The 14,960-nt window shown below is 45.7% G+C and overlaps 1 protein-coding gene and 1 long non-coding RNA gene across 2 annotated transcripts in view; one reads left to right on the top strand and one right to left on the bottom strand.

The window, feature by feature from the left end:
• The first annotated feature begins 1,347 nt into the window (after positions 1-1,347).
• LOC129559446 (uncharacterized) lies at positions 1,348-14,268 on the top strand. Its single transcript, XR_008686542.2, has 3 exons — positions 1,348-1,486; positions 2,306-2,518; positions 4,710-14,268. It is a non-coding gene; the product is annotated as an uncharacterized LOC129559446 (long non-coding RNA).
• Positions 14,176-14,960, bottom strand: part of ETF1 (eukaryotic translation termination factor 1) — a 25,294-nt gene continuing 24,509 nt past the window's right edge. Inside the window, exon 11 of the mRNA XM_055431202.2 lies at positions 14,176-14,659. Coding sequence (XP_055287177.1) covers positions 14,577-14,659 — 83 coding nt within the window. The 3' untranslated portion in view covers positions 14,176-14,576. The remainder of the gene's footprint in view (positions 14,660-14,960) is intronic.

Below are 14,960 nucleotides of genomic sequence, written 5' to 3'. Positions count from 1 at the left end.
GAACTGATAAGGACAGGGCAGGGCCAACAACGGAGGGTTGGGAAATGTTTTTCTGAGATTGATACCCATCTCTTGGTGAAATGTGTGGGTGTGGTACTGACTGCAGGTGTGGGAGGGTATCGTGTCCTAGATACCAGGTTCTGGCTGTGATGGGAACTTCAACTTCCTCCAGGTTGTTTTTGCCCTTGCCAGTGTGTTCAGGTCAGCTAGGCTCTAGGGTAGGTAGAGAAGAGCAGGCAAGGATGGCAACTCACTGGCGGTGGTGGCTGAACTGAGAAAGGGGAGCATTAAGGGCCACAGATATGCCTCTGGAAGAAGAACCAAATATTAGCAACAAGGTCCCAGACATTCTAAAGAAGGGACAGTCTTCTCCAAGAGAGTAGGACTTCCAGGAGGAATGGCCAAGTTTACTTAGCTCTTATCTCCTCCCCACCGGCAGGATGGGAAAGTGCACAGAGAACGGAAGACCTGTCATTAATTAAGCACCTCCTCCATGTCAGGGGCTCTCTGTCTCTCTCTTACACACACACACATACACACACACACCAGTTTCATTTGATTACCACAACAATCCTGCAAATCAGGAATTATAATCCCCATTTTACCGATGAGGAAATTGAGATTTAGGGAAGGAAAGTAGCTTTCCCAGCATCAATCAGCTGGAAGGGGAGAAGCTGGGATTGAAACCCCGTCTATCTGACTCCCAGAGCTTGGAATGAAAACTCTAGACTTCAAGGTAGCCCTATTTTCTTCAAGAAAAATATCTTCTTGAAAGCGTCAGCTCTATATAGCCCCCAGGCACCTAGTAGGCTATAAAGAGACTAAGGGACACAGCAAGGGAATGGAAACACCTCCGCCCCTCTCCCGCCACACAGAAATGTTGGGGTTAATGCGCTGCCACTGCGGGCAGTGCCGCTCCTAGCGGTGCTTAACAGGTATCCTCTCATTTCATCTCCATTTCCTTCGGAGGAAGAGGAATCCGAGGCTCAGAGACCAAAGTGTTTCGCCCAAGGACACAGAGCGAGTGCCGGGAGCCGGGAATCCTTCTCCGCTCTGTCAGTCGTCAAAGCCGGCCTGGACCCCGCCTTCCGTCCCCAACTCCCGTAGCTCTGGAACCGAGTGAGCGAGGCGGGGAGCCGTGCGTACCTCCACGGGAGGAGGGCGGGCGGGGGCGCGGGGCGCGGCGTGGCTCCGTCTCGCGGCGGCGGAAGCGGCCTCCTTCGCGGGCGCGCTCCCCGCCCCCGGCCCGCCCCTCGCCAAATATGGCGCTTCCTCCCGCGGGCCTGCCTGGCGCTTCCTCCCTGCCTGAGGCCCATACAAGGCGCTTCCTTCCCGCCGCGTCTGGCAGGCGGCCCGCAGGCGGCTGTGGGCGGGAGCTCGGCCCTCCGGGTCCGCCCGCGCCCGGGAGCCCGCGGCCAGGGGACTCTGCCAAGGAGGGGGCGGCGGCGGCGGCGGGGCCGGGAACGCGTGGCCTGGCCGGGCTGAGGTAAACGCGGGATAGGCCGACTCGGGCGTCCCCAGAGGGTCTGAGGTTGGCACTCTCCCCACCGGTTTCATATTTTGTCCCACTTTACCCCCTGATTCTCTGGGCGCCGCCGACTTTGCTGGAGCTCCTCCGGCGGCTACCGACCCGAGGCCTAAAGCCCACACCATACCGTGGTGTGAGGGCCTGGCGTCGCTTGCTGCGCGCCAGCGCTCGCGCATTTTGCTAGTCGGTCTTCGGTATTTCTCTGCTTTCGTTTCTCGCTCCTTCTGCCATTATCAAGCTGTCCCTTCTGCCTGGAATATCCTTTCTACACCATTCTGGTGGAACTGTGCGTCACCCTTACTTATTTCAGACCTCTGGCCGTCTGGAAGTCCTTCCAACCCCCCACCCATAGGCCTCTTGTGTACCTAACACATCATTTATTTATTGAGACTGTGACTCCATCTTTACATTCCTGGTGCCGGGCTCAGGATGTGAGAGTGTTATCATATCTGAGCTGGGGGAAGGAGGGAAAGACCCTGTTGTCAGGCTAGCCTTAGTATCTTTCCACCTTGGACAGGGGTCCCCGACTTAAGGTCTAGTCCCAAATATCTTCACCGGTGTGCTCCCTGTCAGTCTGGACCTTCATGAGCCCCAGAATCCAACATGAATAGTTTGGCTTTTTGTGGAAACTTGGAAGATTGGAGTGGGGGGATCCAGAGCTGGGGCAGGTGTACCCCTGCCGTGGCACTGAGGTCTGGAGCAGTGCCCACTGGGTGCTTCTACCATCCAGAATGGTCTCCCGTGCTCAGCCTGACACCTTTGGTTTATCCACTGCAGGAAACAGCAACCCCTCCAGGCTCTCCTACAGCGCCTCCAGGGACTTAAACGTGCCTCAGCCACGTGATTACCCTGATCTGCCTGCTGTGATGAGCAAAGGTCGGAGAGGGACTAGATCTCAGCAGAGACAGCAATTCCTGAGCACCCACCCCCCAGCGCTTCCAGAAATGCAGTGCAACATGGACCAGCCTGTGAACATTTGCTCCTCCTCAGGTGAGGCAGGGAAAGAAAAGCTGAGAGCTTGGGAGTATTGAGTCGGCTAAATGCTGGGGAGGGGGCTTTTAGCACTAAGAAGCCTCTGGACTTGATCCAGAATAAAATCACTCATAGACTTCCAGTCTATGGTTATAGACACACACACACACACACACACACACACACTGTGTATAGGCAAAAATAAGCGGAATTTTGTCCATCTTCCTGGTCTCAGATCAGCTGAGTGCCTGTGAATTGAGAATATGGAGAGGAGATGATCTCTAAGGTCCGTGACTGAAGGTTTCTGGGTTAGATTTTTGGAAAAAACTGGGCCTGGGCTGCACACGCAGGCACTAGATTGCCTCTGGCCTTGTTCCCACCTAAGGCTGCAGGCCCAGAGCAGCCTCTTCTTTCCAGCTATGATCTAGGATTGTGGGTAATGTAGTCCAGTGGCCAGCTTCTCTGTGGTGCTTTTTTGCCCTCCCTTCATCTCCTTCCGGCTGCCAGCTACCACCCACTTCTGCTCCAGGCTGAGGGCAGGACAAGGTGAGAAGGCGGTGCTTACTCCTTTCAGGGTTGGGAGTTCCCCAGCTGGAAACCAGCAAGCTATTTATAGCTGAGCCTAGCAGAGGAGGAAGGCCTGAGAGAGGCTGGGGAGTTCTGGCAGCTTCTTCTCCAGCTACAGAATTTGCAGGAACCCCAGGCCTCTTCTGGGGAGGCCTTGTGTTCAGTTCTGGGTTGACAGGGATTTGACCCTGGAAAAACCCTATGGAGCAGTAGGGTTCTGTCTTGAGAGAGACTGATACTCCAATGGCCCTGGGTCCTAGCTTTTAGGCCTCTCTGTGGTGGGGATATTTGGAACCTGAGTTCCAAATAAGCTGAGACTTTTTGCATAAAAAGCCAGTGTGACACCCAATATGACAGTTTCTTGGGATTTCTTTGCACTTTTCTTCTCCTTAACCATATTATTTTCCTGTGCTTACCTCCTAATTCTCTTTTAGGACAGAAACCAAACCTTATCTTATCAATGGCACCAACCCTGTATTTATGCTATAAATGAGTGATCTTGCCCAAAGAAAAGCCAACCCCCTGCAACAGTACTAGGGGTGTGGGTACTTTTGTTCCCCCACCCACCCAATTCTCTGCTAGTGCCCTGTGCTTTTCCTATCAAGCATCAAATCTTTGTTTGACTGGGTCCGCCACTAGATTGGATACTCCTTGTTGACATAGACGATGTCTGCCTTGTTGTTTATTATATTGCTGTTACCTATACAATAAACAGTTGTTGAATGAATGAATGTGAACTTATGATAGCTAATTCTCTAGATGGAGTATTTGATACATGCTTCATTGTCACAGTGTTTTACAAATTGGAAAACAGTTTCAGCTATTTACATATCTTTTACCAAGGTCTTGATAAGTGATAGAGCTGTGTTAGGAACTGGTGTGTGACTTCGGAGTAGTGCTTAACTGTGGCATGAGACTGACTGCCTGTTTGCTGGCACCCAGTAGAAACCTCTGGCTCCCCAGCAGCCAAATGGGTGAGGTGGGTTGGATGAGATACACAGGCAGACATGGGCAAACTGGCCTGGTCCCATGATAGAGCTGGTGCAGCCAGCAGAAGAGCTGCCAGGGAATCCTAAGAATCTTAATGAGAAAGACTTGCTCTGATTTGCCAGAGTGTAAGTCCTGAGGCAGTGACTGTGGGGCCATAGAGAAGCTAGACAGACTCTGAGGTCTGAGCAGCAGTGTGTGGGGGCTCCTTAGCTGTTACCAGGGACCCCCTGACTCTTGAGTCCAGTAGACATTTTTTCAGTCTTCATTTTCCTTCAGTAATTCTCACCAGCATTGACTTGTAAGTGACTGTCTGTGTGTTTTTTTTTGTTTTGTAATTTATTTGACTGCATTGTTGTGGCGCACAGGATTGTCTATAGCCCAGAGCACGTAGGCTTTTTATTTGCAGCATGAGGGCTTAGTTGCTCCATGGCATGTGGGATCTTAGTTCCCCAACCAGGGATAAAGTCTGAGGCCCCTGCATTGGCAGGCGGATTCTTAACCCCTGAACCACCAGGGAAGCCCCCGATTATCTCTTCTTGAAGGTTTTTCTTTCATTGCTTACATGTCTTGATGTACAACGCTCTATTTGGATATTAAATGTTCCAGTACTACCCTGGTGGTCCAGTGGTTAAGAATCTGCCTGCCAATGCAGGGGACATCAAAGGATCCCACATGCTGTGGGGCAACTAGGCCCATGTACCAGAACTGTGGAGCCCTCACGCCCAGAGCTTGTGCTCTGCAACAAGAGAAGCCACTACACTGAGAAGCCTGACCACCACAATGAACAATAGCACCCCCGCTTGCCGCAGCTAGAAAAAGCCCCAGCCTAGCAATGAAGGCCCAGCATAGCCAAAAATTAAAAAAAAAAAAATCCTATTAAAAAAAAATGTTCCAGTACTTCAAGACTCAGCCTCATGCTCTCTTCTCAAACTGCCCTGTGCCCAGAAGGATCTTTTTGAGAAGCAGATCTGCATTTGTTACCCTTCTACTTAAAACACCTCAGCAGCCTCTCCTATTCCTCAAAATTTCAAGGTCTCAGCAAGGCTCTTGAGGCTCAGTCCGGACTGCCTATTCTGGCCTCCCTTCTCGCTTCCTCCAGCACATTGCCCTTTCATTCTTTGAGCTTCATCCACACCTCTCTCCACCTACCTCGTTAACTGTAGTCTTTGCCACCGCCAACATATTCTCACTGCCTGGGATGTTCTTCCTCTTCTTCGTCTAGCTAATATCTCCTGTGCTCAATTAAAGCACCACTGTCTTTAGAAAAGTTGACAGCCAGGTCAAAATACCCTATGACAGACACTGACCTGTGGCCCTCCCTCAGGTGATGATTGCATTTGGGGTTTCACATTCACTGGGATAAGGCATTGGAAGCTCAATGGCTGTGTCTCTTTTACTTATGACTGCATTGTAGGGTTTAGCACAATGCTTGGCTGTAGTAGGCTGTAGTTATTAATATTTTATGTGACAAATGAAATAGCTTAGTTTATTTAACAAAGCATCCTATTTAAACCTTTAAGAAATTGAAAGAGAAGTGAAACATCATGCTCAAAGTCATGCAGCTAGTAAGTAGCAGAGTTGGACCTAGATACGGCTCCAGTGTCTATTGCTAACCTCATGCACAGTGTTTTCCTTCCACCTGTGAAGTACTTTTTGAGAGTAAGAGAAACAGAAGAAGGGAGAAAGTATCTGAGAGACAAAGGGACTCCCTCTCTCTATACTCAAGGAAATGTAAAGTGGGAGATTAAGAATGAAAGATTACATTTCACCAGAAAAGATATATGAATGGCTTGTAAACACATGAAAAGATGTTCAGCAGGAAAATGAAAATCAAAACCAGAATGACACCAGCAATGAACAATCCAAAAAGGAAATTAAGAAAACTGTTCCATTTACAGTAGCATCTAAAATACTAAAGTATCTGGGAGCAAGTTTAACCAAGGATGTAAAAGATTTATACATAGAAAACTGCAAAACACAGTTGAAAGAAATTAAAGACCTAAATAAATGGAAATGCATTTTGTGTTTATTAGAAAACTTTTTTTAAAATTTTTATTTAATAAATGGTACAAAGCATAATGCCAAAAATATTAACAGTTAAAATTTCACCAAATGAAAAAAATACTATAGAATACACAGTTGCAAAAAGCTACATTAAGTTATTTTACAACTGCCTCAAGCTGCAAAAAGAAAAAAAACCCAATGCCATACCTAAGTTATCCCTCTCTCAAAATAATGCCATTTATATTATAAACCATGAGCTCCCCATCAAAAGACAGGAACTGCTTTTGTTAATTCATATATATATATATATGACTGTATCACTTTGCTATACACCTGAAACAAACACAACACTGTAAATAAAATATAGTACAATATAAAATAAAACAGATCTTTGGGGCTTTACACTGAGTTAGAGTTCCTATCATAGGGATAACAGCACCACATATCAAGAAAACTTGATATGTTCAAGATGGTAATGCTACCCAAAGCAATTTGGAGATTCAGTGCAATTTCTATCAAAATTCCAATGTCACTGTTTGCAGATATGGAAAAGTTCATCCTCAAATTCATATAGAATTTCAGGGATCCCTCCCAGTACCTTCGTGTGTTCACCACACTGGAAGTTCTCGAACTGCATAATTTGGAGGTTTTTATGGAAGCATCATTATGTAGACATTACTGAGTAAATCATTGGAAATTGGTGATTTGATCTCAAGCCCCTTTCCCCTCTCGGGGTAGGGCTGAATGTTCCAACCCTGTAATCCTATTTTTGTTGTTTTATTTGGCAAGCAGCCCACATCTTGAAACTATCTGGGTATCTCATTAGTGTACCAAAGACATTCATCACTCAAGAGATTCCAAGGGTTTTAGAGAATGTCTTTGCCAAGAATAGGAGACAAGGACCAAATGTATATTGCTTATTATATCACACTACTCAACAGTAAAAAGAAACGAACATGCATCTACATGGATGTATGTAAAAAAAATCCGTCTAAATGAAAATGGACTGGAATGGGTGAATTTAACTCAGATGGTTCGGGGCGGGAGGAGAAGGGGACGACCGAGAATGAGATGGCTGGATGGCATCACCGACTCTGTGGACATGGGTTTGAGTGAACTCCGGGAGTTGGTGATGGACAGGGAGGCCTGGCGTGCTGTGATTCATGGGGTCGCGGAGAGTCGGACACGACTGAGCGACTGAACTGAACTGAAATGAAAAAAGCTAAGTGAAAGAAACTTGATGTAAAAGACTGCTTATTGCATTATTCCGGTAACATGAAATTTCTAGGAAAGGCAAAACTATTGAGACAGAAAGCAGATCATTGGTTGCCTACGGTTGGGAGTGAGCAAAGGTTGACTACAGAGTGACATGAAAGACCTTTTTGAGAGGTGGACATTAGATTATGTAATGTTTGCATAACTGTATGAATTTATTTTTAAAAAATCACCAAACTATACATGCAGTGGGTTGATTTTATAGCTTGTAAGTTATACCTCAATAAAGCTGTTAATAAACAAAAATGATAGCAGGTTTAAAAAAGTATTTTAAAATCTGAGTAGTTTCCTGGCCTTTGGGTCAAGTCAGGACCAACATATCTGCCTTTTGAGACTCGCCTGTCACCTCTCCAGGGCAGCCCTGGCTCACCAGGCAGCTTGGCCACCCCCGGATGAAGTGGAGGTGCCCTCCTCTTATCCTCTAATACTCTTCACTTTTATTATAATTCTTGCTGTCTCCTGCTGGAGGGCAGGGGCAGGGACAGTGACTGTTTCTCACCGCTGTGCCCCAGCATCTTGCACAGGTCCTAGAACATAGGACATTACAGACATAATGTTTGTAAATACTTGTTGAATGAAAGAATGAGACCAGAGTTAACCCAAGCACAATGTAAGGAGTAGAAGTGGCATTGAGAAATGTCTGTGAGGAGACTGAGTTTCTGAGGACCTTTGCTTAGTTCTTCAGGGAGGAAAGAGCCCATTCCATGTCATCTGTCTGTAGAATCCACGTTTGACAGGGGTGTGAGGGAGGGCCTCTAGCCTTCAGGACTTTAGTGCAACTCCTCTTCCTCAGGTGACATCCTGTCCTTTTAAAAATAGAGTGCCCCTTTGCAGGCCCTCCAGTGGGGATTGCTGTGTAAGGGGGTTGGTTCATCCCAGTCCGCAGGGGAGCCTAGCCTGGGAATGTGCTCAGGTCTGGACAGATGTTTAACTTGGGGTAGGCTTTCTAGCATCAAGCCCTGATTTCTCCTTGTTCTCAAGGCTGGCTCCCACCTCCCTTCCTCCATGGAGCAGAATATTCCTACATCTTGGGTTTACTTCAAAAGATCCTTGCCATTCCTGCTTGGAGAGCCTCTCTGAAGTTTCCACTTTACTTTTCTGGGGCTTCAGGCTCAGCTGGTAAAGAATTTGCCTGCAATGTAGAAGCTTGGGTTTGATCCCTGGGTTGGGAAGATTCCCTGGAGAAGGGACAGGCTACCCACTCCAGTATTGTGGCCTGGAGAATTACATGGGCTGTATAGTCCATGGTGTCGCAGAGTTGGACACTTTGACTTTCACTCACTCAGGCTTCCTTGAAAATGGGGTTGCCCCCTGGGTTTCCTTTGGGTGAGGATAAAGAATCAAGCAGAAGGGGCTGAGCCCAGGCAGGGTTTCTCACCAGAGTGGAAGAGCCAGAAGTCTGACTGTAAGGGAAACCTAGATGGTGGTAACATGGAACCCTGGAGGCTGGAGAAGCAAGTTAATCTATACACTCAAGCCAACCCTGACTCACAGGGAAGTGACTTCAAAACAACTTGCATAACTCCACCTGGATATTGGCCACCTTTCCCTTCCCAGCTCTGTCTTTGACTTCGTGCCACTCCCTTATTCTCTGATCCTCCCTTTTCTCATCTCTAACATGGAGGAGAAGGGGCTTAGATGAAGAATAACAAGGTGTCCCACATTTGGTAAGAGCACTGAATTTGGAGCTCTAACAGCTGCTCATGTTGGCTCTCCTCATTTGCTGCATGAGCATGACAGGTCGTTAGGCTACTCTTTGGGCTTCAACTTTCTTATCCCTTTAACTAGGAGTTTGGGATGGTGAAGTCCAAGCCCCCTACAAGTGTTGAAATTATGATTCCTTAAGTAGTGAAGGGGTGTGGACAAAGGACTAGAGTCTGATGTCGCTCTTGTCCTGTGAATGGGTTTTAGGCTTTAAGGTAGCAGCGTTGCCTTCCTCCCTTCATCCCCAGGGTCGCTCAGTGAAGCAGGAGTCAAGGGTCCCCCAAGAAGTCTTGTTCTCCATACTGTCTCATCTCACCCAGCACTGATCCAACTCCAAAGCTGATTTCATCTCTGAAGTGTTTGACTGACAGAAGCTCCTCTCCTGGCACTGCCTTTGCTCTCTTCCTTCCAATCTGGGCCCAGTTCTTAGGTTCAGCACCCCCAGCCCCTCTGGCTGGGGATTTCTCCTCAGCTGTACACCCTGCAGCAGAATTAACTCTTCTAATGCATTCTCTGCTGCTTAGTCGCTTCAGTTATGTCTGACTTTGTGCAGCCCTATGGACTGCAGCCTCAGGCTCCTCTGTCTATGGGATTCTCTAGAAGCCGGAGTACTGGAGTGGGTTGCCATGCCCTCCTCCAGGGGATCTTCCCCACCCAGGGATTGAACCTATGTCTCCTATACTGACCTTTGAGTGAAACCCAAATTCTGAGTAAAAACCAAACTTGAATGAAGGGTCAAACTAAAGTTGTGTTCTAGATACTTTGTGAATCAATTGTAACCTAAACATTCATTATATTACACTGTTTCTATAATGGATGTTCATGATGACCTTAAAACGTTAGTTAAATGATGCTTTTAGGTTTTTCTTCTGTATTTCTGAAATTTCAAAAATTTCCTTAATGAACGTCTTATTTTAAACCTCTTGCTACATCAGTGTATATTTCTTATGAGAAAGGGTATTCTCTTACATAACCACATATAGTTATCAAGTTCAGGAGATCAGAAACATTGATACAATATTTTATCCATAGTCCACATTTCAATTTCATTAATTGCCCTCTGACAGCATATTTTTTTAAGAGCAGGGGCAGATGCCCTAGTGTTTGAGAAATTCCATTATGTGTATACATTCTTCTTTGAAGATGCTGGATCCATTACAGGGATCCTCTACAAAGTCCAAGGGAACTTCTTTTATCCATTCTCAACTGTGGCTGTGACTGAGCTGTCAAAACATGTATGTTCTGAGGGAAGGACATAATTGCTAGATGAATGTCTTCCAGATGCAATCCAAGTTGTTGGTTGTCTCTGAAAGCAGAGGTTGGTGAGGTGAATTGACTGGTCTTCTTAGCAGTAGCAACACCTGTTCTGTCTTCTCGAGTGAAGAATGACCTGTATTTGCATTGGCTTTAGAACCAAACGGGCAGATATACAACAGAATGAGGCACATTATTTTTCTAAGGATTAAATGAGAGAATGCACGTGACATAGCATCTTGCCTGGTACATGGTAACTGTCCAACACATGTTAGTGATTGTAGTTATTCTTCAGATGTGCTACTCAAAGCCCTGGTTCTCCTCCCTGTTCACTCATCCTTGCTTCCTTTGGTAGTTTGCCTATAGCCAAATTTTAAAGTTAAACAAGCTGTCCCAGGAATCTGTTAATGCTTGTCAGAAATCTCCCCACCGGAAGCAACTGTTTTCCACAACTAGTATCCTTAACTCTAGCACCACCTTGTGGTTTCCAGTGCAAATTCACCCAGACCACTTACAGAAGACCAAAATTGGTACAGGTGTGATCATCTCCCAACTGAGTTCTTGCTAAGTGCCACTGTGTATTTCACGTGCCTTATTGCATTTAATCCTTACCACAGTCTATAGGGAGCAGGCATTGTTACAGGTAGGGAAGCTGCTGCTCAGAGACATGGCCAAATGTGTCTAGGCAGGATCTCTATTCATCAGATGGCAGATCTGCTCACTATTATATCCTGATAGCTTTACAGTTGGAAAGGCTCTTTGAGATTCAAACTCATCCTTTCACTGATGGAACTGAGAGATAGGAAGGGACTTGCGTGAAGTCATAAGTTCAACGAATGGCAGAGACAAAACCAGAGATGTTTGCCTAAAGAGCCGATTCTTTATCCTGGGCTCTTCACTTGGTAAGCTTGGTGAGCTTACCAAGCAATTTGACTAGAACAGAGTTCTCAGACATGTTTGGAGTTGGTCAGAACCCTGGAGATAAGCTGTCTCCACATATACTCCCAATGCCAGTTATTTGGCCCACATCCTCAATAACTTTGGCACCCATTACTTCCACACCTCTCGGTTGGTCAGTTCTGTGTCCCTGGGAGGCAGTCCCGTCAGGGTGGACTTGGCAGGTAGGAGTCCCAGCAGGCACACACTCAAACTGGCAACAAGGGAGAAGCTGGCATGAAGCTTACATTCTATCTTGGCATTCAGCCCTGAATACACTATGTCTGTCTGGGAGCACCATGGCATGAGAACTGGAGCCAGGGAACAAAAGATGGCAAGTGCTGCAGGCCCAGACAGGTGAGCACAACAGCCCACATAACCGGCACTACAGTGCTGCCTTCTAACTTTTGACTTCAGACAGCAACTAGGGGTAGAAAACACTACCTCTGCAATGCATGGGCATGTCTGCCTCTTCCCATAGGGTGACTGGGTTTCATCAAGGCTGTTATCTAAATCAGATGAGAAACTGGACAAAATTATGCTGAAAAAGCAAAGTGACTGAAGAGGTTCCCTTACTGGTCAGCTTTGTTAATACTTCTTAAACCTGGACAAAGAAAATTAGCACCACCTTGGTACTTCAACTAGGCTTTCTAAACTACTGAATAGGAGCTCCACTTTTGGGAAAAGCAAATGAAAGAAGAATCCTCTTCTGTTTTAACACATCCTAGAAGCTCTGTTCCATTGAGCTAGCCTCTGACTTGCCCTTGAATGAGGTTACTGCTCTTCCACAGGTACCAGGTATGCAAGATCAGAGCAGGGGAGGCTTAGTTTCCACCTTTCCATCTGGATCATGCTGTTGACTCAAAGGCACGTGTAGAAAGAGAATCAATTTTGGAATTAAGCCTGGCATAAAATTTGGCTTTGCCACTGAAGAGCTGCTACTTAACCTCTTTCGGCCTGTTTTAAAGCAAATGTAGTGAAAGACAACTAAATCTATGGCTGAAGAGTAACTGAGGAAATTGCACATGCTTTGGAGAGCTCACTTACACTATCTCCACGGCTCAGATCTTCCTTAGAACAATCCTAAAGAATCTCAAGCACACAAAGTATATTCTTAAATATGGTTTAATACTCTTCTCCATTTCTGTACATCACAACACCAAGATTTTGCTGTTTAGGATCTCTCTGTAGAGGCTATAGAGAATGCAAAGGCTACGGTTTTCACCCCCTCTTATTTATGTGTTTGTATTGTGTAAGTGTAATACATATCAGTATATATTGATACACACATCAATATATAATGCAATATATATCACTGAAGAGAACACATTGATTAAAGAAATACAAAAATTTGGCATCATTTCCAAACTTAAATAGTAAAAATAAAAACTACAAAAGGAGCTGCATACCCTAAATGTATCATGTGAAACAACAAGCATATTCAAAAATGTAAATTTACATCCAATTTCTCTGATCTTGTCATATATCACATTAGACCCATTTACAATGGCAAAACCCTAAGGTACTGCTATGAAGAGAGCATGTTTGCTTGCTCTTGGGTGTTCTGCAAACAAACAGCAGAGCCCAAAGAAAAAGCCTGTTCTGGTGAAGCCTCCCACATTGATGAATACCAAAGAATTGACTCTTACTGGGGGTTGAGACATCAGGTAATACATCGACAGACAGTCATTTGGACCTCAGAGTACAGTGTTGAGAACCAGAAGCTTTACATTTAAGACATACTCCCTTCATTCAAGTGAAACAGGATTACTGGAACGATAGGCTGGTCTGCAACCTGGGAACAAGGAGCTGGTTCAGACCAATAAAGCTACGAGTGACTGAGTCAAGTCAGTGAAGAACAGCAGTCAGGCACTAAAGTGTTAAAAGTACCCAATTTGAAAACCAAATGCACCCCACTACCCTAGCAGTGTGGGGTGATACCAATCGACTTTTGAAACCTTTGGTCCTTCAAAGTCCATTTGGTATACTTTTTTCCATTGCTGCCACTGGGCACGTCCTATACACTTTGCTCACTGTGTCACCACCTCAGGCACCCTGTCTGTGACCTTGCATGTTTGCTGGGGTCAAGTCTGATTTACAACCCAGCTGTGAAGCCTAAGCTTCAGGTTTTCAGGTCCACTTTTGGGTCCAACATGGTTAAGTCCTTGGTGCCAGAAGCTGTGTCCCCATCCCTTCCCACCCTTGCCCTTCCCACCCTCCTCCCATAATTTCTCCTATGAGAGGTGCTTGTAAGTCCCATATTTGAAACAGATGCTCCAACCCCACCAGGAGGTCAGGGGTTTACAATTACATGCACAGTCATACATGTCTCTTCTGTCGTTCCTGTGAAAAACCTTGCAGTTCATTTTTTAAAAATCAAAACATTCACATAATCTCATGCCATCCAACACAAGGAAAACACAACCACCTCCCTTTTGCAAGGATAGATCCAAGCAAAATAAAATATTTAAATGTCTTTGCTTCCACTTAAATTGCATGTTTTATTTTCTCCCAATTCCAGCAATAGCATAGAAGTCCCATCATATCCATCCCAAACTGGTTTCTAGTATGCAAGATTATGTGAACCCTTGTCAAAGCAGTTGATGCTAAGGGCTCCCAAACCCTGGGCGCAAATGCGCCTGCAAAACAGATGGAAGGAAACAGAGCAGTGGCCCAAATGTTTCATGTGTCAGTTTATCTTTGCAATGCAATCTGCATCCTTGAAACTGACAGCCTGGAGGGGAGGGGTAGTGTTAGGGAGTGAAGTTGAAATTGCCTATTAGCTCACCCTTTCAACATTAAACAGAGACCGAGAGAGAAATGGTTCCAACATTTCACCACATATATTTCTTCTTATGCAGTCTAAGCTGAGAATGCCATGTAAATGGGTCACTGCGAAATGCAGCAATTTAATTTTTCTCCAATCAAAATAAGAAACAAACCAGTATGATCTCATTTCTATTAACTTTTGAAGGTTTACAGCAGTTAAAGTATTTTTGCTTCTATGTATGAAGGTTAAAAAAATCTTTTTTTTTTTTTCCATAAAATACAAGAGCAACCAATTTCACCATCGAGTAAAAGTAAAAACTGGGATTCTTTTTAAATTAGTCCAAAGTGGCATTTAGGAACTTAGTTGTAGGCTGCTGCGCTGACATCATGACAAACCAAAGTGTAGGGTTGGGTCTGGTTTTGTTTCGGTTTTCTTTTCAATATCCAATGCTCATGGATTAAGTTCTGGAAATGTTCCAATTGTAAGGCAGGGATCTGTTTGGATTCCACCACGGGTATGCTCCTTGGGTTGGATGCTGGAGGGTGAGGCACGTTTTGCCGGACCCATGTCGACTACCTAGTAGTCATCAAGGTCAAAAAATTCATCATCTCCTCCTTGGTATTCCATTCCCTGGAAATCTACTCGGTACCGCAAGATACCTATGGGAACAAACGAATAGTAAATAGCTGTGGTTGACAGAACTGGAGGGTGGGGAGCAATCCCCTTGCAGAATGCAAGGGGAGATGATATATGAGCACACCACTCTGGAAGTAATGATATTTTTTGGATACATAGGAAAGGTTGTGGCTGAGACCCAGGCTTTTAGTTTTCTGATTTGCTGCTGCTGCTGCTGCTGCTAAGTCGCTTCAGTCGTGTCCGACTCTGTGCGACCCCATACACGGCAGCCGACCAGGCTCCGCCGTCCCTGGGATTCTCCAGGCAAAAACACTGGAGTGGGTT

The sequence above is a fragment of the Moschus berezovskii genome, chromosome 8 (genome assembly GCF_049115385.1).
Source record: "Moschus berezovskii isolate FMDL1 chromosome 8, NW_MosBer_1.0, whole genome shotgun sequence".
In the NCBI taxonomy this organism is placed as follows: Eukaryota; Metazoa; Chordata; class Mammalia; order Artiodactyla; family Moschidae; genus Moschus; species Moschus berezovskii.
Note: the sequence above shows the minus strand (reverse complement) of the source record. Positions and strands in the feature narration are given on the sequence as shown.